The sequence below is a fragment of the Spermophilus citellus genome (genome assembly GCF_964194105.1).
Source record: "Spermophilus citellus genome assembly, chromosome: 9".
Taxonomy (NCBI): Eukaryota; Metazoa; Chordata; class Mammalia; order Rodentia; family Sciuridae; genus Spermophilus; species Spermophilus citellus.
Window position 1 is genome coordinate 132,326,406 of NC_138191.1, and position 25,982 is coordinate 132,352,387.

At 42.3% G+C, this 25,982-nt stretch overlaps 1 protein-coding gene across 1 annotated transcript in view; it reads right to left on the bottom strand.

Moving 5' to 3' along the window:
* The window catches only part of PEX14 (peroxisomal biogenesis factor 14), a 144,913-nt gene extending 119,883 nt beyond the window's left edge, over positions 1-25,030 (bottom strand). Inside the window, exons 1-2 of the mRNA XM_081305733.1 lie at positions 24,872-25,030; positions 4,352-4,399 (exon numbers count right to left, since the gene is read on the bottom strand). Coding sequence (XP_081161859.1) covers positions 4,352-4,399; positions 24,872-24,907 — 84 coding nt within the window. The 5' untranslated portion in view covers positions 24,908-25,030. The remainder of the gene's footprint in view (positions 1-4,351; positions 4,400-24,871) is intronic.
* Between the last annotated feature and the right edge of the window lie 952 nt (positions 25,031-25,982).

Here is a 25,982-nt window from a genome sequence, read left to right on the forward strand (position 1 = left end):
GAAAGAACCCAATGTCAAAGAGCAAAAAGCTTAAATTCTAGTTGAGCCAAAACCACATGCACTGTGTAAAGTGGGTGAGCAACAGCACGGCCAAATGCCAAGAAGCCATGCTGAGACAAGTGAGCAGATATGTAACAAAACCTTTGCTATTGCTTACTTTAAGTGACCAAAAATCATATAACCAAAAGAAAACCTCAAAAGGTATCCAAGCAAGACAGGAACCAAGTTGCCCCATTCAGACAACTGTCCATTTCATGTGTGTACTGGCTCCCCTCAACACACACACACACACACACACACACACACGATGGAAGCCAAGATGGCAAGCAAGCACTCCAGCACTGAGCTATACCCCCAGCCCTTCACCCCATTCTTACAGACCTACCAGGCAGAGCTTCAACCTGCCAGGGCTGCATGGGAAACAGATATGTGAGCCTGAGGACAAGCACGTGTGCAAAAGGCTGTAGAAAAATCACAGATTTTCAACAGGTCTGGGAGAAACTGGAGGTCAGCCCTCTGGAGGGCTATCAAAATTCCTGTCCTAGGAGGCAAAGCTTATGAAAAGAGTATATATTGAGAAAAGTAATTAATAATTTCTATCACTAACAATCAGAGAATTTCAAATCCAGTTTACTGAATTTATCAAGACTGGTCTAATTCAGCACTCCCCAGCACTGAATGTATTATAAACCAACTATTATCCCACTAATATGGTCTGGGTGATGTGACTGGTTTTATTTGAGAGCAGGATGCAGGGGAGAACTGAAGGGACCAGAGAAGGCAACATGTAGGGTTACTTCTCAACTAGAATCAAGTCCAGGGAATGGCTATAAACACAAATGTGTCATTTAGAGACTACACAATTATACTTCTCACCACTACATTACAAGACATTTTTTTATGATCCAGAGAGGACAGGAATGAAAATTAGGCCTTCCCACCTTAGCAAAGAAAGCAAAACAATAATGCAGATGCCAAGCTGGGAGTGTTCGGACACGCCTACAGTCCCAGCTGCTGGGGAGGTTGAGGCTGGAGGATAACTTAAGCCCAGGATTTCCAGACCAGACTGGGCAACACAGCAAAACCTCATCTAAAAAAAAGGGGGGGGGGGGGGCTGGGATTGTGGCTCAGTGGTAGAGAGCTTGCCTAGCACAGGTGGGACCAGGGTTTGATCCTCAGCACCACATAAAAATAAAAGCATTGTGTTAAAAAAAAAAAAAAAAAAGCAGATGCCTCAAAATTTTTGTGGTGCTAGGGATGGAACCCAGGGCCTAGGGCCTCAGCCATGCTCGGCAAGCACATTACCACTGAGCTACACCGAGAATCCTTCTTTTTTTGTTTTTCCTTGAGATTGAACCCAAGGACTTCATCCCCTGGGTACTAAGCTACATCCTTTTTATTTTTTATTTTAAGACAGAGTCTCACTTAGTTGCTTAGAGCCTGCCTAAATTACTAAGGTTGATCTCAAATTTGCAATACTCCTGCCTCAGCCTCCCAAGAAAACAGGGATTACTGGCTTACACCACCACACACAGCTCCCTCGATTTTCTAATAAAGAGAAAAATTACTTCAAAGAGATCATCTAGTTCTGGAAAAAACAAATAATAAAACAGGGTTATTTGCCTTCAGCATCTGATGCTTAATCCTCTTAATGTAGAGACCAGGCAGCTTCCATTAAGGAATTTTGTGAGAAAGGAGCAATCAGTTAAAAACAAAACAACTCAGCAGGATATTCCCCCAATACTGGAGTATGTATTCCTCAAGACCTTGCTTGAGTGTCACAAAAACCATCCCTAAATCCCCACCCACCACCCTCTTCCTTCTCCGAATAACTAGGATCCCGCTAAGATTCCCAGCCAGACAATTCTGCCCAAATTATATACGATTTGTGCTGCTTGCTAAAATTATATAGTCTTGTGCTAATTGTTTCATGTGTACAAATGACTTTTCTTCCCCAAATACAATATGTGAATTAAGAACAATGCTTACTTTTACTCTTCAACTGTCTGCTCTCTCATCCTCAAGGCAGAGGTGAGCCTAGCCCCAGGAGACAGTTACACAGTAGCCTGAGAAACCCCCCTCCCTGAGGAAGGGGTTGACCACTTAAGTTTCTTCAAACCTCAGCCCTTTGCAGAGCTGTGGGCCATGGCTGGCACCCCATAGCCTCTCCAACACCCTGAGACTGTTATCTACCTAGCTGGCTGCCAGTCCACAGCAGCCACAGGCTCTCCTCCTACTTGCCCTGTGTCTCCAACCTGCCCCACAAGCCATCCCTCAGAGGGCTTGTCAGCCTGACACCCTTCCACTGCCATTCCCAAGAGGAAGAAGTTGTTCACACAAGACCATACAACTCGGCTGGTGCCCTCATTTAATCAGGCTGCTGCAAATAGTTAGCCAAAAGCAATAAGGGCATGACTGAGAGACTGTGGGAGTTTAATATAAAAAAATTAATAAAAAAGGGGGGGTAGGGTCTACCTTTTAATAGGGCCCTAATTACCCAACTCACAGGATCAGCCCAAATGAGATGGGAGTTTATTTCGGGTTTTTTTTTTAATTATTGTTTTTATATATATATATATAAATTGCTGCTATGTGTTTTCTTTCCTCTGAGCAATTATGCAGCAAGTACGTAAAGAGGAGAAAAAAATATTAATTAAATATAAGGTAATTGTAGAGTTGGCCTGGAGAGAATGAGTCTGAACTCTGGACGATCACAGGCTACTAGGGTTTGAAGACTGCTCAGGGCCTCCCAGAAAAGAAAGAAATAAAAATACAACCGACCAACAAGCAGATGCATAATACAGCAGGAAAAGAGCCATGTACAGAAATCTTAACAGAGCAAAGCCCTGCAGGGCTCCCATGCCCAGAGGTAAGTGAGGATGCCAACTACATAGGGTTTCCAAAGAGTTTGCCCAATCATGCCCCATTGGTACCAGGGATTGAACTCAGGGGCACTTGACCACTGAGCCACATCCCCAGCCCTATTTTGTATTTTATTTAGAGACAGGGTCTCACTCAGTTGCTTAGCGCCTTGCTTTTGCTGAGGCTGGCTTTGAACTCGTGATCTCCTATCTCAGCCTCCTGAGCAGCTGGGATTATAGGTATGCGTCACCTCGCCCAGCTAAGGGCTGGCCACTCTTTTGGTGATCAATAGTTACATCAATAGATCAAAAAGAAACTAAAGAGACAAAGATTGAAGAGGAGTACTGTGTTCAACCTGGACTTCAGTCTAAATCACAACTTCAGCCTGAGTGGTTCTGAGGCTAACCCCATGGGACACACTCAAGCTTCCCAGTTGAGAGGCTGGGAAAGCCTTCTCTGCCTCCCACCCCAAGGAATAATACCAAAGGGCAAAATGAGGCCACTGTGGGAGAGCTGGAAGTGAGCCCATATTGGTAAGAGCAGGTGACACAAATGATAGTACGCCTCTGAAATAGTCCTAGCAGCACTTGTACCATCTCAGACTGTCTACAGCTCAGCCAGATCCATGTCACCCTCCACCTAAGAAGGCCTTCGAACACACTAGAATTTGGACCTGATCATACCAGCTAAGGACCTCATGTCATCTCCTCCAACAGCTGTCAGGAAGAGAATGAAGAAAACAGGTGCAACTGCAGGCACTGCTGAAAAAAAGCCTGCGCAGTGCCCCCTCAGCTTGCTATCACCACTAAGGGAGAAAAGGCTCCGAAAAACTGAACTTAACACTGGCTCTTCCCTAAAGTTTACCTGGTTTGTAAAGAACCAGTCCTACTACCCAGCCAACAGGATTTGCCGCAGGCCATAAAATGCCAAACAGAATGAAAATGGGGCAGGCAGGCAGGGATTCTGATTCAGAGCACCACGCAAAAGCATCTGGCAAAGAAAATTACCTTTATTACTTAGTAGCCCTTTTCCCTATCAGCAGTCTATAAAGATAGTAGTGTTGGTAATGCCTGTCACAGCCCTATGGAAAAATCAGAATTCCCTCCCTTATCTGTTCCTTAAAGGCCACCAAAGAAGCAGAGAATGCCTGTTTCATACAAACCAGGACAGACTGGCTGGGCCTAGCAACCTTATTCCAACACTGCCTCCCAGGTTTCAGACATCTCACTGTCACACGCAAAGCAGTGCATAATCATTTAGGGTGGGTACTTTTAGTTCTGGAAAAGACCAGGCTTTAACAAGGAGAGATTTCACTAACCCCTACATGCTAGAACAGAAGACAGAGGTCAGAGGTCATGCACAGGAAGTCTCCATTTAATATCTACTTTTGAAGGGACACTGCTGATGCAAACCATGGGATTGTAAGGTTTCTTTAAACTCACATGGTATTTTAATTACTAGAAAATGATACTATATCTTGGGTACTTACCAAAGGTTCTCGAGGCACCACATTTTCACTTCCTGGAGTAGAGCTTGGCTGCAAAGAGAAACACAAACAGAAAATAAGATCACAGTGCCACCCAATGGACAACAAAAAACCAAAGATGTTCTATTCTCAAACAACACCCACAAATGCCCCTTTCTTATATTTCCCACTGGTTTCTCAAAAATTTACAGTGTTTTACGGTGAGCTGTCTGTAAGAAGTAGCCCACGAGTGTGAATTAGCCAAGAAACATAGACTACTGTTGGATTCACTGTCACAGCCCTCAAGAACAAGGCTTGATTTTATCTGGGAGGACTGAAGTCAGATGTTAAGAAGGAGAGGTTGGGGACCATCACAAAATCCATGGAAATAGCAAAGTCCAGAGAAAGGACCAAGGAGAAAGCCACACCTCTTTTTTGCTACCTCCTTGGCTCAAGGTGACTAGGAAGAGACCAAAGCAAAATTGGAAAACCAGATACAGCCACAAGGGGGCACCATTTGCCCATACTCAAGATTTTCTTGAGGCATCTATTTGGAGCCAAGAACAAATATGTATTGCCTGTCAGGAAGAATACTACCCAACAAAATAGTTAAGAAAGTCCCAGACTTAAGTGTTTTATGGAAATAAGCTAGTGATAGGCTAGCAAATAAACAGACCAACTTACAGGCAGACAGGCACCACTGGCCAACAGGCCTGGCCCCAATTATTTCCTTCTGGGGACAACTACCTCACCCTCACAAGCAAAAACCTCAATCCTCAATTAAGCTGACCAAAATTTAGAGAAAAAAGAGAGACAGACAAATTTCTAAAGAAATTTACAAATTCCCACAAGAAAACAAGCAGTTTGAGTGAGTTATGATTAGTTTACTGTTTCTGATGTTAAAGTCAATTGCCATTTATCTGCAGATAATATCCAGACAAGTGCAGGCAATGTGCATTCCAGAAGCCAGCATCCAGCCTCCACTCTCCTCCCAGCCAGTTCAGACAGCCCGTGCCAGTCTCCTTGGAGACAGGGCCAAAGGTGAGTCTGGTTGCCACTTCACAGCTGGCCCATTGCTCAGTGGCAAGGTCTCTGCAGGATGAAAGACCCTATCCCTCCATGCAGAGTCTGGTCCCAGGACAAGGTCAACCAGCATGAAACTTAGTAGAAGTGGGTCAATCTAAAATCTGAATAAGCTTTCCCTGCCTTGCCCTCCCAGAACACTGGGCATTAATAAGCTCACAGGGAGATCTCTAGGCCTGATACCTCTGAGCACCACATAACCCATAGCAGTCTCACAACCCCCTCCCTCTACCACAGGAGTCCTATACCATTTCAGTGTTGCCTGTCTAGACAAAGGGCACAAGCTTCAACAAAATGCACATGTAAGAATCTGAAAGGACTCCTCGAGATCTGCTCCTCCTCCTCTTTCACTTCCCAGAGCTAACCCATGATCACAGTCTGTCAATATTCCTCCCCAAGTATCCATGGAATCAACCCCTCCACTTTTCTCCATCTCTACTACCACCCTGAGTTTAATCTCCAGCACTGCCAAAAAAAAAAAAAAAAAAAAAAAAAAAAAAAAGTCTACCACCATCACTTTGGTCTTGCCTAGACCACTGCAACAGCTTTCTAATTAGCTCACCCACATCCATGCTGGCTCTCTTCCAAAACATTTTCCATGATGCAAACAGACTATCATTTCTTGTGGTAATCAGGATGGGCTTAGGGGCACACACACCTGCAATCCCAGACATTTAAAAGTCTGAGGCAGGAGAATCACAAGTTCAAGGCAGTGTGGGCAACTTAGTGAGACCCTGTCGCAAAATAAAAAAATAAAAATGGTTGGGGATGTAGCTCAGAGGTACATCCTGGGCTTTACCCCTAGTACAGCAAAAATAAAAATAATCAGATCATCTCATACCTTATCCCCCCCAGTAAGCAGTAACATCATATTCATACACACACACACACACACACACACACACACACACATATACACACATATGTGTGTGTATGTGTGTGTGTGTGTGTGTGTGTATTTTTTTAAAAAGTTGTCAGTGGACCTTTATTTTATTTATATGTGGTGCTCAGAATCGAACCCAGGGCCTCACACATGCTAGGCAAGTGCTGTACCACTGAACCACAACCCCAGCCCCAGCAGTAACATCTTTAATGGCTTTTTATGGCTAGAGAAGACAGAAAAAAACTCAATGTGGCCTTCAAGGCTTCACATCCACTGATGATACCTTGGGTCTCCAGTGATAACACATTCCCCAGCTCCGTCTATAACACATACTGGCCTCTGTCAAGGGGCCTTTGCATATGGTGCTCCTTTTCCTGCCACTTCAGCAACTAGCCAGCTGCAACTCCTCCTGAGGAAAACAGTCTTTCTCTGACATCCATGATCAGGTCGAAGCTCCCTATTACACACCCACAAGACACCATATCCCTCTCCTTCAAGAAATGAGCAGAGGTTGCTGGGCGAGGTGGTGCATACTCAGGAGGCTAATGCAAGAGGATCACCAGTTCAAAGCCAGCCTTTGCAACTTAGTGAAGCCCTAAGCAATTTAGCAAGACCCTGTCTCAAAATGAAATTTAAAAAGGCTGAAGATGTGGCTCAGTGGTTATGTGCCTCTGGGTCTCATCCATGGTACTGCTAAGAGCCACAGCCAAGTAATATGATGCATGGCATTTTTGGTTGAAAGGTGACGCCAGCTAGCCATTGAGATGATATGATTATGTTAAGATTTACATTCATATGGATATTGGACTCCTGCTGTCCACCTCGGCCTGCTACGGGACTCCTGGAGAGTTCCCATTGGTTGGGGAAGTGCAGTAGGAGGGATTTCCAGAGGAGGAACTTCCTCTTGGGATCCGGGAGAACGCCACGTGCACCGTGTGCGTCGATCGGCAATTTTTTTCCCGGGAGCGTCCAGGGCATTGGCGGCAGTTTCAAAAATAAAGTTTGTTCCTGCTTGAGTGGCTCGTGATTTTGTGCCAAGCCAGACTGCAGCAATTGGTGGCCAGTACGGGGAACACCTGAAGCTTGGAGGTGAGTAAAATTGCTCGCCCCTGAGGGAAGGCGAGAGAATGGGTGACCATTTCAAAAAACAATGTGTTCTTGTTTTGATTTATTTTGTTTTTGTTTCAAGCTGCCTATCCCTAGAATTTTCTCAGGCAAACTGGGAAAAATGGTTGGCTCAAGGTTTGAAGTTGTTCGGCCCTGAGAAAGAGAAAATTGATACAACTATTTTTTGTTCCATTTTTGTTCCATTCTGTTTCGGTTTTGTTTTATGCTATCTTATTGGGTTGTGTTACCTTTATAGTAGATTAGAAACTAGTAAAACACAAACCGAAAAACTGTTAAGTAAATTGTTAGAGGTCCAGACTATGGTAGAAAACATGTTAAGTCAAGCAAAAGAGAAGGTCTCTCAAGCTAGTCAGAGAAAAATTTAAAAGAAGAAAGCTTAGAGGAAAAACAACCATGGGGGGGGGGGGGGGAGAGTTACAACAGGAGGCTGCTACTAACTCCGTTCTATCACCAGAGGGCGTAATTCAACCAACAGCTCCATCTACAGCTGAGCGGCCCTCAACTCCCGTAGCTGATGGACGGAATCCTGAGGCAGGACCCCAAAGATTAGCATGCCCTGTACTTGAGTAGGCAGGAAGGCAACAAATTCACCGTGCTTTAGATTTTAAAACAATGAAGCAATTAAAGGAGGCTGTAACAACCTACGGTCTGCAAACACCCTTTACCATAAGAATGGTTGAATCTATTACCAACTTGGACATGACACCAGCAGATTTGGCTAACATGTGTCGATCTGTGCTAAATGGAGGACAATATTTGTTATGGAAGGTTGCCAATGAGGAATTTTGCACGGAGACAGCTAAGCGAAATGCAGCAGCCAGTTACCCTCAAAGAAATCTAGAAATGTTGTTAGGAAAAGGACCTTATGAGGGTCAATGGCAACAAATTGAATATGATCCTGGCGTATAGGCACAAATTGCTGTAGATGCAGTTAGGGCATGGAAAACTTTACAGGGGCATAGAAATTCACAAGGACAATTATCTAAGGTAATACAAGGAACTAATGAACCTTACGCTGAATTTGTAGATAGGCTTATTCAAACAGCTTCTAGAATATTTGGGGATACAGAACAGGCAATGCCATTTATAAAACAACTGGCTTATGACCAAGCAAATCGTTGCTGCAGAGAGGTCATTAGACCATGGAGACATGAAGATTTAAACACATATATTAAATTATGTAGAGACATTAATGTACAAGGGGAAGTCTTGGCAGCAGTACAACAGGCTTTAGATGCCAGGCCAAAAACATGCTATAATTGTGATCAAACCGGACATTTTAAAAGGAGTTGCCCCATAGGAGGAGGGTTTAACAAAGCTAGGTATCAAAGGAATAGAATACCGGGTATTTGCCCACGATGCCGTAGAGGGAAACATTGGGCTAATGAATGCCATTCTCAAACCACGATAGAGGGTATTCCGTTATCAAAAAATGGACAAAGACCAAGTGTTTACCCACAATATCGTGGAGAAAGGCATCAAACTCCATTGCCAAAAAACAGACTAGAGGGCCCAATGCTCCGGGGCCCAAAACCACAAATATACGGGGCAATGAAGGAACCCAGCAGCACCATCAAGGTAGTGCCCAGGACACATTATCCATTAAATCCCTCATCAGACAAACTAGAGGGAACACAGGGTTGGACATCTGCGCCTCCGCCAGAGCAGTACTATCTCCAGAGATGGGAGTTCAAATCATTCCCACAGGAGTAAAAGGACCTCTTCCCCAAGGAACAGTAGGCTTATTATTGGGACGCAGTTCTTCTACACTAAAAGGACTTATGATAAGTCCTGGGGTAATTGATCCCGATTATGAAGGTGAAATAAAAATTATAGCTAGTTCTCCAAGAGGTATATCAGTAATTTCACCAGGAGATAGAATAGCACAGTTATTAATAGTACCCAGCCTACATGATAAATTTTCCAGTCGTACTGTAGAAAGAGGTTCCAGGGGATTAGGCTCCACAGGTGTAGATTGGGCTATGCTGTCTTTAAATTTAGATTCTCACCCCATGCTAAAACTAAATATTCAAGGACATGAATTTAATGGGCTACTGGACACAGGTGCTGACCTTAGCATCATATCTCGTCAAGAATGGCCAAAACATTGGCCATTACAACAAGCCACTCAAACGCTTCGAGGCCTAGGAGTGGCAACTAATCCCCATAGAAGTGCAATGGTATTAGATTGGAAGGATCCTGAAGGATGTGAAGGAACTATACAGCCCTATGTATTGGATCATCTTCCTATAAATTTATGGGGACGAGATGTCCTAGATCAATTAGGTTTGACATTAACAAATAACATCAGTCTTAATGCGCCCACTACTAGGGCTAAACAAGGCTTTAGGAAAGAAAAAAGATTAAGAGAACAAGAACAAGGTATGACAGCACCAATTCAAATAGATCAAGAAATAAATAGACATGGATTGGGTTTTCAGAAAGGGCCACTAAGACAATCAAAATTACTTGGAAATCAGAAAGACCAATGTGGGTTCCTCAGTGGCCCCTGACTAAAGAAAAGATACAAGCAGCCCATGACCTGGTCAAACAACAATTAGCAAAAGGACATATACAACCTTCCGTATCTCCCCATAATACTCCCATTTTTTTTCATTAAAAAGAAATCTGGTAAATGGAGATTATTGCAAGATTTAAGAGCCATTAATAATGAGATGGTTATTATGGGACCTGCTCAATCAGGGATTCCCCAACTGTCTGCTTTACCAAAAACCTGGTATGTTTTAGCTATAGATATTAAAGATTGTTTTTTTTTTTTCAATTCCAATTCATCCTGAGGATAGTCCACATTTTGCATTTACTATCCCTGCACCAAATCATGAAGGTCCTGATCAGAGATATGAATGGAAAGTACTCCCTCAAGGGATGGCTAATAGTCCAACTATGTGTCAAATTTATGTTAACAAAGCAATCCAGCCACTTAGAAATCAAAATCCTGAACTACAAATATTTCACTATATGGATGATGTGTTATTGGCACATAAAGATAAAAACACATTGCTAGAATGTTATGCCACACTTGCAAATTTATTAAAAAATTATAATCTAGAGATAGCAATAGATAAAGTACAATTAAATCTTCCAATCAATTATTTAGGAGTTCTATTATCCTCAACCATGGTCCGTCCACCAAAAATTCAAATACGAGTAGATCAACTCAAATCACTTAATGACTTTCAAAAGTTATTGGGAGACATAAATTGGATAAGGCCTTATCTAGGCATACCAATAGGAGAGTTGGGACCTTTATTTGATATTCTAAAAGGTCCATCATATCCAAATTCACCCCGAATGTTAACTCCTAAAGCTAGAAAGGCATTAAAAATTATTGAAACATATATGGAAAATATGCATCTAGATAGAATTGATATAAGTTTGCCTTTATTATTTATTGTACTACCAACAAAAAAATATTCCTACAGGAGTATTTTGGCAAGAAGGTCCATTATTGTGGATACATTTATCTTATTCTCCTAACACTATTCTTACTAGATATCCTGAGGCTGTAGGACAATTAATACTCAAAGGAATAAAAGCAGCAAAGGGAGTGTTTGGGATTTCTCCCAATAAAATTATTACTCCATATACTATGGATCAAATTGATGAGTTAGCTAATGAGTTAAATACTTGGGCAATAATCATGTGTAAATCTAATGTTTCATTTGATAATCACTTACCATCTAATCCTTTGTTGTCTTTTTGGTCTAAGCATCCTGTAGTTTTTCTAAAAATGACAAGAAAAACCCCTATCATGAATGCTCCAAATATATTCACTGATGGGTCAAATAATGGTACAGCAGCAGTAGTTACCCCTGATCAAACGTTTACATTTTTAGTACCCAAACAATCAGCTCAAAAGGTAGAGCTTAATGCAGTATTACAAGCTTTTATGATGTTTAAAGATTCTGTATTTAATTTATTTTCTGATAGTCAGTATGTAGTTAATGCTATAGTATCCCTTGAAGATGCTGGTAGGATTTCCCCTTCTTCTACTGTTTTCTCTTTGTTTTCCACTATACAAAGTCTAATCTGGGACAGAAAAGATCCATTCTTTATAGGACATATCAGGGCACATACAGAATTGCCTGGAGCCCTTAGTTTGGGCAATGAATTAACAGATAAATCTACACATGACATACATATTTTCTCCACAATAGAAGAAGCTATAAATTTTCATAAAAGGTTCCATGTCAATGCTAATACTTTACAAAAGCGTTTTAAAATAACTAAAGAACAAGCCAGACATATAATAAAACAATGTCAAAATTGTGTGACATTTTTACCACAAGTTAATCTTGGAGTCAATCCTAGAGGACTGATACCTAACCATATTTGGCAGATGGACGTCACACACTTGCCAGAATTTGGAAAATTAAAATATTTGCATGTTACAGTTGATACTTCTTCCGGATTTTTGATGGGCTCCCTTCATGCTGGAGAAAAAACTAAAAATGTTATAGCTCATTGCTTACAAAATTTTGCCACTGTGGGCATTCTAAAACAGTTAAAAACAGATAATGGTCCTGGTTATGCTTCTACCTCTTTTAAACAATTTTGCTCATCATTTGGCATTACTCACATAACATGAATTACATACAATCCACAAGGACAAGGCGTAGTTGAAAGAGCTCATCAAACTATTAAAATATACTTATTAAAACAAAAGGAGGGAATTGGAAAGGGGTATATATCCCCCAAAGATAAACTTAAAATAACCCTTTTTACTCTAAACTTTTTAAATTTGGATTCATCAGGGCTTAGTGCTGCAGAAAGACATTTGTATACAAAAAATGTACACAAGCCTAAGGTATTTTGGAAGGATATTCTAACAGGACAAAGGAAAGGTCCTGACCCAGTGATTGTCTGTAGTCGGGGCTCTATTTGTGTGTTTCCACAGGGAGAACAGCAGCCGATTTGGATTCCAGAGAGATTAACCAAAACAATTTCTACAGACCAAAAAGAAGATGATTTGACTCAAATCCATAACAGATGATATCCAAAACTCCAGCTTGGCTATTCTTACATCTTCGACAGTGATTAACCAGGATGCTTTTTTCAGTATCTATTTTATTATTGCTTTTTCCCACATCATAAAGTTCTATTTTATTTTTGAGCTCATACAGACCTAGGTTAATGTTTTTCTGATCAGTTTTATTTTTTGACTGTGGAGTTTTTAAACATTACAATGGAGATTTCACCTAGGTAAAGCTACAAGGCCTTTACTATTGTCTTATGTGTTGTATGTTACGTGTGCACACTTCTGTTTTGTGTTGTATGTCTATATGTGCGTATGTCCATATATCATATATGAGGAGCGCTCATGAATAAATGGATCCAAATTTTTTTTTATTATTCACGTGATTTTAATGGTTTAATTTAAATTGGGTAAACAGCTGTTGAGGATTGTTTTAATATGTGTACAAATAAGCAGGTTAACAGATCTGTTTGTTTACTTTCACCTTTCCTTTTCATTATATTTAATAATTCTGTTCAGGATAATGTAAATTGTTCAAAAAATTGTCTTCTTAGTACCTGTTGGGATATTACATAATTTTTTTTTTAGCATCATTGTCAGAATTCCTATCTTCATCCCAGTGCCGGTGAAGACAAAGATGAAACCAAACTACAGTTTCTTCGATAGTTATCACAACAAACTGTATAAACTGATGCATCAATGAATAATAACTCAACAAGTAATGCTCAATCACTGAGTCGATTTATTTTGGGAGGATATGGACATATTGATAGATTCCTCCGCTTTGAACTGCTTACAAAACTTGCCTGGACTATGTATCACTTGTATGCATTGTGCTCTACCTGTTGATGCAGCAAATTATGTTAGTGCTAGCGTATCTTTGCTGATGTGTCACCAGTGTTGCAATTTTCCTAAAGAGCCGTCAATTGACTTGGTGTCGTGGCATTTCTGTATCCTCCTCCCTTCTACTAGTGATGGTCTAATTTTGGGGGCCAACAGAGGTGAGGCAAAGAACCTCACCCCCCCACCGGCACCAAGGCCAAATTTGGGGGCCAACAAAGGTGAGGCAAAGAACCTCACCCCCCCCCCACTGGTGCATAGGCCTATCCACAAGTATGGCTATATGCTGGACCAGTAGTCAGTGACAGGTATGATCCAATTACAGTGGTATCAACCTAAGACAAGAGGCTGATGCCTAGAGGTCAATTTTCCAATGACAGGTAAGAACCATATGTTGAATTGGACAAACATAACAGGCAGGGTCCCTAGCCACATTACTTGTTGCTTAATTAAACAGAAGGGGGGAGATGCTAAGAGCCTCAGCCAAGTAATATGATGCATGGCATTTTTGGTTGAAAGGTGATGCCAGCTAGCCATTGAGATGATATGATTATGTTAAGATTTACATTCATATGGATATTGGACTCCTGCTGTCCACCTCTGCCTGCTACGGGACTCCTGGAGAGTTCCCATTGGTTGGGGAAGTGCAGTAGGAAGGATTTCCGGAGGAGGAACTTCCTCTTGGGATCTGGGAGAACGCCGCGTGCGCCGCGTGCATCGATCGGCAATTTTTTTCCCGGGAGCGTCCATGGCATTGGCGGCAGTTTCAAAAATAAAGTTTGTTCCTGCTTGAGTGGCTCGTGATTTTGTGCCAAGCCAGACTGAGGCATGGTACCAAAAAAAAAAAAATGAGCAGAGGGCTAGGAGTGTGGCTCAGCCCCACACTTAGCATGCTCAAAGCCCTGAGTCTAATCCCCAGCACCAAAAGGGAAAAAGAAAAAAAAAAACTGAGCAAAACTGCAATTTTATATTTGTGTGATCATGTGAATGATGTGTCTCCCTCATCAGTAAAAATCTCCACATGGACAGAAACTGTTTGCTTATCACTGTATCCCTGGGGCCTAGAAGAGTGCCAGGCACAGATTAGGCCTTCAAAACAAGAACAGATATTTGACAAGTAAATGAATAAGCCACAAAGAATTGAACAATGGTTCTAACTCATTAATATATAATGTGTTATATATTAAAGTTCATTATCTTCCTAAAGGCTTCCTTCAATCCATCTGGCAGATACTAAGTGCTAGCATTTATTTATTAGTGCTTTCTTTACTTAATTCTCACAATATTTGCACAAAATTATTGCTAATAAGGAAACTGGGGAAAGGGAGGTCAAATAACTTGCCTATGACAAGTAGTCCTACAGGGATTTGAACACTTCTACTTAATAAAAACAATCAAATTTTGTTTAGATCACACATCACTATAACTCACTGTCACTAAGGAACTTTCCTTAAAAGCAGTTCCTCTTGGGTGGGGGGTGTAGTTCAGTGGTAGAGTACTTGCCTAACAATCACAAAGCTCTGGATTTCATCCCATCAGCACAAACAACAACAACAAAAAAATAGTTCACCTCTTCAGTAGTTAATATTTGCCAGATGAAAAAACTTCAAACAATATACAGTGACAACTAACATCTACCCTTTAGCACCTTTTTTCAACTATGAGCCAATAAATGTATTGTTTAAAACCAAAATTTACGGGCTGGGGTTGTGGCTCAGCGGTAGAATGCTCGATTAGCACGTGCTGGGTCCTGTAGATAAAGGTATTTATCCAACTACAACTAAAAAAATAAATAAATATTTTTTAAAAATTTAGGGCTGGAGTTGTGGCTCAGTGGTAGAGTGCTTGCCTAGCATGTGTGAGGCACTGGGTTTGACTATCAGCACTGCATATAAATAAATGAATAAAATAAAGATCCATCAACATCTAAAACAAATAATTAAAAAATTAAACATTGAGAATAAAAAAGAAAGCTTCCTTCTCATTCCAACCCTACAGGACCACCACTGACATAGGTTCCTTATCAACTGAGCTATATCCCAGCCCTTATCAATTCTTCCAAGGACACACAAAGCACGAGATCCCCACCAAGGAACTTCACCCAGTAACACCCTCCAAAGTCCTCCAGTCTTGGCTTTCCTATCTTCTGGACACACAAAGCCAGCCCTCTAAGCTCAATGTTAGGGTTGCTAAGAGGAGACAGCATTTCCCCAAACTGCATTCCAACCCACGTGTTGTCCCAGACCAATTAAACAACATTAGTGAACTAAGAGAGCTTTGCACCAACCTGGGAATTGCCCAACATCAATTACATTCTAGATGATTCTAAGCTCATGATGAAATTTCTGCTGTCCAAAAAGTACTAGCACCCATTTCCTGTCTAGTGTTCACTAGAAAACAGTTTCTTGATGACTAAATACAAAACAGCCTCCATCCTTACTTCCCTGGGAATACCTTTGGATAGTCTTTGTTAAATAACTAGTTTGCCACCTTTCTCTCCCAGTAGATTTTAAGCTTCTTGAAGACAGACATTTTACCATCTTATTAAAGTATCTTCAACAGCCAGAATATCACTGGTACTCAATAAATACGGACATCATTAAAATTTCTTATTTAAACAATCAAAACAAAGGAATCAGCTGATATATATATGCCCAACAAAAGCAAGTACAGGACCAGGGCAGGGTCTTTCCCTGGAACCTAACAACATAAATGTGGCCTACTCTTAATATAATGTTATGGACAGATAATTCTCTACTGGGCAGTATCATTTTCATGGGACATTTAGAAATACATGGAGATGTTTCTGGCTGTTGCCATAACTCCAGAGGGTCCCAGTGGCATTTAGAGGAAAGAGGGCTAAATGCACCCAAAGATGACCTGTTCCATCTTAAACACAAAGAGGACTCTCTCCAAGGAGACTCCTGACCAGTCTGCTTTCTCATACAGAAGGACAAGTTCCCATCACAAACATATAACTCCAGGCACTTCTTGAAAAAGTGAGTAGCTGACCGCCTGTACGGGGGTGCATGCCCAAGCTCAGCTGGCCTGCTAGTCTGACCAGTCCAGCCTTATGAACGCCCAACACATTTTCAAACACCTACCCCCATATCTGCCCCTTTTAGTGGTCAAGTCCATTATCTGGCTTGAGATGGATCCCTACAAATTAAATCCCAGCTTGACCCTGGATATCTGACTACAGGGTAGTCAGTCCATGACTTTAAAAAAAAAAAAAAGTAAGTTTTTTTTATAAGCTACCAGCTGAGATCTATAGCAAAAATATAAGAAAGAAGCTCCAAAGTCATCTACTTCTGGATCATTAGAGGCCAGGATGAAGACAGCAGGAAGAGAAGAAAGCAAAAGATTAAGAATGCTTTAAAAAACAAAAAGTCAGACAAATAAAAACAGACCACAGAAGCAGACAGAGAAATGTTTTTATTGTAACAGAGACAAAGGTGCCCTCACTCCTGCCGCAGAAGCATTGATCCTACATCCACTATGTGACTGCCACTCTGGTTATGTCCTAGAAGAATAAGATACAACCCACAAATATTCTTTAAGAGGCAGAGGTAGAGTGGAAAGTGCATGAGTTTTGGCATGAATAACTGAGTGACTTGGGTATGCCCCTGAACTTCTCTGAGCTTCAGTTTCCTTGTCTACAGGACTAATGGAATAATACTACCACTTCACATTGGAGTTGGATGAGATAGTAAAAATTATATCACGTCACTCTTCTGCTTGAAATCAACTGAGGAGTAACATACCCTCCCACAGAAAGCAGTGAGAAAACTAAGCAAACAACTGAAACCACTGTTTGTAGATATTGGACAACGGGCAGCACAGGACTGTGATCCTGTGAACACAGGACCAGAACAGAACAGAACAGAACAAATGATCTGGGCCCGAAAACCTCTCTGGCTTTCAGCCAGGAGGCACATTTCAGACCAAGAAGTGGGGTGGGGATTCCCTGAAGACTATGGCAGTCTCAGTGAGTAAAGAGGTCAGAGATTTCACTGAGTTCAGGGAGGAAAGGCAGTTGAGAACTGCAGAACACAGTTCCAGAGAGGAAACGGCTATGAGGAAAGAGAGCTCCAGAAGTCTGCAAGGAGTTCCCTTGAGGCTCTGTTGAATATTAAAACTTGCATACGAATAGGGTGAAACTTCATAAGGGTAAAAAAATGAGTGATAAGGAAGCTGTGAGCTCAACAGCTCTCAGAACTCCCACAGGACTCGGTAATCCCAAGCACCAACAGAGGAGTATCCTTCCTGCTCATTCAGGGCATTCAGTTAGAGACCTAAAAGGTGAAGACCCTTGGTAGCAGGGTCAGATTATCCCAGCAGCAAAAGTTATCCGAAACCCACCCAAACAAAGCTTAAAACAGGACTTGAAAGAATCACAAATAGGCTGAACATAGTAGCCAAAGCCTGTAATCCAAGACCTAGGAGGCTGAAGCAGGAAGGACACAAGTTCAAACCCAACCTCAGCAACTTAGCAAGGCCCTAAGAAACTAAGACCTTGTCTTGCTAAGGGCTTGGAATGTGGCTGAGTGGTTAAAAACCTCTGGGTTCAATCCCTGGTATCAATTAATCAATCAGTAAATTACAAATAACTACCCACCAAAACAAAGCCCAACCTTGTTTCAAGACCACAAAATCCAAACTCTCGATGTGAAATTTACACACAAAATCTAGCATTCAACCAAAATTCTCAACATGTGTCAAGAAACAGGAAAACGTGACCAATAATAATAAGAAAAAACAAATTATATAACTAGCAGACAAAGAACACTAAGACAGATACACTGCATCCAAATACATAAAGGAAAACATGATCATAATAGGAGAAAAATATAAGATAATAAGTAAATATAATAAATAAAAGATTATAAATAAAAAGAAATTATAACCAGGTATGGTGGCCACACGCCTATAACTCCAGCAACTCAGGAGGCTGAAGCAGAAGGATCACTAGTTCAAGGCTAGCCTCAGTAACTTAGCAAGGCCCTAAGCAACTTAGAGAGACCCAAGCAGTGGTGCATGCCTATAATCCCAGCAGCTGGGGAGGCTAAGGCAGGAGGATTGCAAATTCAAAGCCAGCCTCAGCAAAAGCAAGGCAGTGAGCAACTCAGTGAGACCCTGTCTCTAAATAAGATACAAAATAGAGATGGCCATGATGGCACAGGTGGCCTGTGTGCATTCCTGTGTGCCTGGGACCCCCCACACACCCTATCCCAGCCGCAGTGGTCTTCTGTGGCTCTTTCTCAGTACCTGTTACACAGCCCCTGCCAGTGACATCCAGGTGACCACATCTGACCCCTACCATGTAGTGATACTATTCCAAACTGTGATCCTGTACCTATCAGATGACCACAACCCTCACAGTGCCCATTGTAATCTAGAAGTACAAGTCCTTCTTCCAGGACAGCATTTACTGATACGTTCTCCCAGTCAGTGTGGACAACCAGATTAATGCCCAGCTTGCAACAAGCAATCCCAGCTGCAACCTCTATGTGGAGTGTCAGGACAGCGTGTGTAAGTCAGCATTGTGGCCACCAAGTAGGATAACGCTGTGACCCTGGGAGACCACTACCAGGACCAGAGATCACCATCCACAGTAAGTATGTGGGGCCAGGTGGCCTGGGAGGTTGGCTTGGGTGGGTGGTGGGGCAAGCTTCCTGATGCACAGCCTGGAGTCCTTATCTGGAAGTTCTTGAGCATCAATACCTGAAAGAACCCACAAAAGGAGAATCCTTCCATCCATCTATTCCTTTATCTATACAACACAGATTTATTGAGTATCTGCTATATATGTTCTAAGCTCTGAGAACACAGCAGTAAACAAAACCATTCAATCACTTCAAAAAAAAAAAAAAACACACAAAATAGGGCTGGGGATATAGCTCAGTGGCCAAGTGCCCCTGAGTTCAATCCCTAGTACCCAAAAATAAAATAAAATAAATTTTTTTTTTAATGAAAAAGGCTGGGATTTGGCTCAGTAGTAAAGCACCCCTGGGTTAAACCCCAGTACCAAAAAAAGAAAAAGAAAATAGAGGGCCTGGGATTGTGGCTCAGCGGTAGCGCACTTGCCTGGCATGTGTGAGGTACTGGGTTCGATTCTCAGCACCGCATATAAATAAATAAATAAAGGTATCAACAACTAAAAAAAAAAAATTAAAGAAAATACAACTTCTAGCATGAAACATACATCTAGAATAAAAACTTTACTGAATGAGAATAATAGCAGATTACTGCAGAAGAAAAGGTAAATGTACATGAAGCCATAGAAAGAGAAGCTAACCAAAATGAAGAACAGGAAAAAAATCAGAAGCTGGGCCCATGGTAGCTCACATCTGTAATCCCAACTACTTGGGAGGCTGAGGCAAAAGAATCACAAGTTCTAGGCTAATCCCAGCAATTTGGCAAGCCCCTCTCTAAATATAAAAAGTAAAAAGGGCTGGAGATGTAGCTCAGTGGTAGAGTGCTTGCCTAACACACACACACACACACACACACACACACACACAAGACCCTGTGTTCAATCCCAGATAGTTCAAAAAAAGAAAAGAAAAAGAAGAAAGTCAGAGCCTCTATGGTCCATCAGGCACTATAATATATATTTAATTAGAGGCCCAGAAATTAGGAGTAGGCAGAGTAAATGCAAAATCGCACTAAGGCAGCCAGGTATAGTGGTACACACCTGTAATCTCAGAAACTCCAAAGGCTGAGGCTTAACACAATTTTGAAAAAGAATAGCTGGAAGACTTCACACTAACTGGTTTCAAAAAAGCTACAGCAATCAAGACAGTATATTAGTTGCATTATGACATATAAACTGACAGAACAGAGTTGAGAAATTAATCTATGCATATTATGATTATTTGATTAACAATGGTGGCAAGACAATTCAATGGAGAAAGGGCAATTTTTATAAAAAGGGTATTAGAATAACTGATACCCATGTGGGAGAAAACATGAACCTCAGTACAACAAGCACATGAAAAGATGTTCAACCACTATTAATTATCACAGATATACAAATTAAAACCACAATGAAATACCACTCACTAGAATGGCTACAATATCAAACCAACAGACAATACCAAGTGTTGGTGTGCATGCAGTCAACCTGGAACTCTCAAACTGCTGGTAGGAATGCAAAACAGTACAACTTCGCAAAACACTTAAGAATCTTATAAAGCTAAACACTTACTGTATGACCCAGCAACTCCACTCACAGGTATTTAACAAGCGCTCTTCATACCTATGATTTTGGTCAACCCTCATAGCAACTCTTCAGGTAATATTATTGCTAATTACTATTGCTCTCATTTTAACTTATGCTCAGAAAGATAGAGTACCCTACTTGGGAGGTTGAAGCAGGAAGATAGCAAGTTTGAGGCCAGCCTAGACACCATAGCAAGACACCAACCTCGAAAATAAATAAAATTAGAAAGATGGCATGCCAGCCAGGCATGATGGCACACACCTATAATCCCAAGAGTCTGGGGGCTGAGGCAGGAGAATTTCAAATTTGAGGCCAGCCAGGGTAACTTAGAAGGGTAACTATCTCAAAAATAAAATAAAGGAGCCAGACGCAGTGGCACACACCTGTAATCCCAGCGGCTCAGGAGGCTGAGACAGGAAGATCGAAAGTTCAAAGTCAGCCTCAGCAAAAAGTGAGGCGTGAAGCAACTCAGTGAGACCCTGTCTCTAAATAAAATACAAAATAGGACTGGAGATGTGACTCAGTGGTCGAGTATCCCAGAGTTAAATCCCTTGTACCAAAATGATTAATTAATCAATTAAATTTAACTAAAAGGCTTTGGGGGTGGCTCAGTGACAGAGCACTTGCCTAGCATGCCAGAGACCCTGGGTTCAATCCCCAGTATTGGAGGGATGGAGGGTTTTACAAATGAATAGATGAGAAAGTGTCAAGTTCAATGGTGGAGTATTAGAATGTCAAACAAAATTTGGCAGGGCAGAAAGCCACAATCTGCCATTCCTTCACTAGGCTCTTCCCCCTTCCCTGCGACTATGTCCTCTCAATCTGAAACTTAATATGTTAGGTGAACCACAACAGATCTGAAATCTGTCTGTAATAATCCTCAATAGTCAATGAATCTTAAGTAACCAGATTGAATGATGCCTCTATTCTTCACAAAAGATAGTGTACAGCAATATGATAACCTTTCCCCTGCCTCTGGGGCACAACATGTACAGACTAGAAGGGACTTTGATAAGAGATTAGCCATGCAAAACAGAGTAATGCGAGGAAAACAGAAAAAGGATATGAGGCAATAAATAAAATTCCAACAAATTGTCTTAAGGATAGACTAAAAAGATTAGACTTTACCATTATAAAAAAAAGCAAATATGGGCTGGGGATGTGGCTCAAGCAGTAGCGCGCTCGCCTGGCATGCGTGCGGCCCGGGTTCGATCCTCAGCACCACATACCAACAAAGATGTTGTGTCCGCCGAGAACTAAAAAATAAATATTAAAAATTCTCTCTCTCTCTCTCTCTCTCTCTCTCTCTCACTCTCTCTTTAAAAAAAAAAAAAAAAAAAGCAAATATGTCTCTCAAATCTAAAAGTCATCAAGGACATCTAGCATAAAGACCATGATAGAGGGCATTCTTCTGAAATTTCAAGGAAAGTACTTCAGAACAACAACAACAACAAAAAAAAAAAGAACAACTTCACAGAATAGCAGTCAACATGAGAAATCAGACCTCAGAAGGTGTAGTAGTGGGGTTTGAGGAAAGTTTTTCATCTTCTTTTTTTTCTTTTTAATGTTTTTTTTTAATGTTTTTATTTTTTAGTTCTCGGCGGACACAACATCTTTGTTGGTATGTGGTGCTGAGGATCGAACCCGGGCCGCACACACGCCAGGGGAGCACGCTACCTCTTGAGCCACATCCCCAGCCCCGTTTTTCATCTTCTTTAGAGTGAAAATCCAGAACATATTAAATGTTCTATATGTTCTGGATAAAAACATACAACACATTGTATCCGGTATTGTTCTAAGCACAATAAATAAACTCAATCCTACAGCGATCCTATAGGATAGGCATCAGTATTATTTCTATTTTACAAACGAAGAAATCAAGGCTAGAAAAGTAACCTATCCAAGACACATAGATGGTACAAATGGGGCTAGGACTCTAAGCCAGAGGGGCTGGCTTTAAAACATATGCTTATAACAATTACTTTTTGCTACTTCTCAAGAGAAGAGCGGGCTTTCCACACATCATCTTTTGAAACCAGAAGTTGATCCCACAAGGCCAACTAACAAACTTTCTACCAGACGCAGAACACTGGCTCAGCCCCACAGGTCTAACCCTATGCAATTCTTCTCACATGCAAACCAGGTTTGGGGGAGTTATCCAAACAGTCTTTTCAATCCTGTTCCGTTCAGACTGGAGAAATGGGAAATCAGATTGTTAGGGACTTGAAAATGAAAGGACAGACAGGTGCTAAAGAGAACTGGCTCACTTTAAAAAGTATGCATTTGCAGCTTATTGTTAGACAGTGATAATCTGGCAAGAAGAGTTCAAGTTTTTCCTTAGGCTACCAGCATACTCTGATGCAATCCCCTCTCTGTCAGCTTTGAAAAGGAGGGCAAAGGAGAAGCAGGGCTGAAAACCAAACAAGTGCTGGCCAAGCCCCCTAAAAGAGCCTTACCTAGATCCTTTTCCACAAATACAGAGAGGGCAATTTCCAGAACCAAAGTAACCTTCAAGTAACTTTATCTCCAAGTGGCAAGTTTTTAGTGCTCTTCACAATACTGGCAAAATAAACGTCCTAGAGTAATCAGACTGAGAGCACACCCTCAATACCTATGGGCATTCCTAACACATAAGAGTTCAGAAAAACCCAGATTCTAAGGAGCTTGGGCATTTCAGCAAACTAAGTAGGGTAGACAAGAAAAGATGACTGCTCTTCTCAGACACTTTCCAAAGTCCGGATCCTCTGACAGTAAGAAGCCAGAACCAGTTGTCTCCCATGTTTTAACAATCCAGAATCTTCTTCCTGAATCACTCACACTAACAAAGGCTGATCTGGGGAACATGTTCAGGTATTCCAATTCCCTCAAGTGTAATTCTTCCAACAGGTTTATTGTGGAGAAAGAAACATTAAGTGGTGGTCATTTGGCAGGGAAGAAAGTTAAATGCTAGTAAACTGCTAAAAACTTTTCCCCTCCTGGGGACTGAATACAGGGTCAAGGAGCAGGCTAGGCAAGCAGTCTACCACTAGGCTACATTCTCAGTCTTTTATATTTTATTTTGAGAAAAGGTCTGGCTAAGTTGCTCAGGCTGTCCTCAAACTTGCCATCCTTCTGCCTCAGCCCTGCAGTAACTGGGATTACAAGCGTACACTACCCTGCCCCACTTGGAGAAAACCTTTAAAGGTGTTTCAGGGAGGTGAAAAGGTCCAAGGGTGAAACCATTTTTTCTTTCGAGGTCTAGTCTTAACTAAATTTAAAACATGAATGGGCTAATAAAAGATATCACATATATCTAGAGTCAAATCAAGGCTCAAATAGGCACAGGATTTTGAGCATTTACAACTTATGCGAAATGAGGGTTAGTAAATAGCCTGTACTTCCTAAAGGTTGTAGTGAGCACTGAATGAGAAAATAAGCACAATTTGCCTTAGCAATGACAGCACACACGCAGTCAACATATGCTCTCTCTTTATATATATATATTAGTTGTTGTTGGACACAATACCTTTATTTTATTTATTTTTATGTGGTGCTGAGGATCGAGCCCAGGGCTTCACACGTGCGAGGCGAGTGAGCTACCGCTGAGCCCCAGCCCCGTTCGCGCTTGCTTAGCCCTTCTCTCTTCACCTCACCCCACCTTGGGACTATTAACCCCTTGGGAGACCTTGTCACCGCTCCCCGACGGAAGTCGTCCCGGCGTCAACACTGGATCTCGTGGTCCCCTTACTGGGCTGGGATTGGGCTAAACCTGTGGGTGAAGAGCTAGAGAGGTACGCCGGCCAAGAAGCCACCGCCAAGGCAGCGAGGACGCAGACTCGACCCAATGCGTGGTGGCGCGCGTGGATTACAGAGCGTCCCCATCCTACCCACGCACTGCGAGGGTCCCAGCCTATTTCGGACCCTCCCACTCGGCGAGGGGAGCGCAAAGGACACCGCAGGCAGGGAGGCCGGCGGAGGCCACTCCCGCAGCCGAGGCGGAGGCCGCGGAGGTGGGAACCCCGAGGACGCCAGGGCCCCCCCGCGGGGGGGCAGCCGGCACGGGCGCGCCTCACTAGAGGGGCCCTCGCCGCTCCAGGCCGGGAACCTCGCGAGGGTCTCCTCGCCCTCCGCACCGGACTGAAGTGGGCCCCGAGGGGCGGGAAGGTGAGGTGTGGGGCCCGGCGGGCCTGGCCGAGCCCCCGAGCCCGGCTAGCAAAGGTGGTCAAAGAGGGGTCACCAGGGGAGGGGCCGCGCGGGGAGGTCCCGGAGAGGGGCGGGGCCCGCGAGGGGCCAGAGGCCGGAGCCGCGGCTTAGGAGACTCGGGGTTCCCCCGGCTCCCGGCCGTGCGCCTAGCACCCCTTCGGCCGAGGTCCCCGCCGCCGCGGCGGGGCAGTCCCACTCCCCTCTTACCTGGCTCGGCTGCTCTGCCTGCTCCGAGGACGCCATCTTTGTGAGGCCTGACTAATCTATCGCCGCTGGGCGAGGTTTTTCCCAAACGCCCTCGCTCGCAAGCTCCGGCCCAGACTAAAGTAGCAGTAACTGAGCCTGTCGATGGGGGCGGGCTCGGGGCAGAGGGCGGAGCCGGCGTCCGACACCTCGCGCAGTTCCCAGGAGGTCTGTTTACAGGCCTGATTCTTTTTTCGTTGTTGTATGTGCATTATTATTTCTTGAATCAAATCTCTGCCGTCCCCAATAAGCATTTAGTAAATGAAGGAATGTGAAGAAACTTGTAAATTATTTTTTAACAACTCAGTACAGTACTATTCATTGAGTGTCTATTATTTGTCAGGAACTTTGGCAAGAGCTAGAAATTAAAGGATCCAAGATCCAGGTCTCAAGCCCGGGACAAACACACACGCACACAATTACAGCATTGTTGGAGATAGAATTTTGAAAAGTTTTTTTTTTTTAATATCTATTTTCCAGTCGTAGTTGGATACAATATCTTTATTTTATTTATTTATTTTTATGTGGTGCTGTGGATGGAACTCAGGTCCTTGCATATGCTAAGCCAGCGCCTTACCGCTGAGCCACGACCCCAGCCCAAAGAACGTTGATAACTCTATGCAGGTCTATTGCCAGAACACAAAAGAGGATGCTTCATGGGGAGGTGTCTCTTAACTATCATTACTTTATAATGGTTGAGATTTTTAAGCTAAAGTTGAAATTAAATGAACAAGGATGCATACATTACCATCATTATTCAACTCCTATCATAACTGTGTTTTGACCAAATTGTAGTTCTCAAATGGGCTACACTAACAATTCCTCTTTACCAAATATCTGATATGCACATCCATGTTTTCAAAAACAAAATATGAAAGAGACTGACCCTTAATGAATATGGGCCATTATTTCTACTTCACATAAAATATCACCCTCTAAGCAAGGATATTTTGGGACTGTTTAAATTACTATCTATTTATTTATTTATTTTGAACTAGGGATTGAACCTGGGGGTGCTTTACACCTGCACTACATCACTAGTCTTTTTTTTCTTCTTCTTCTTTTTTTAATGACA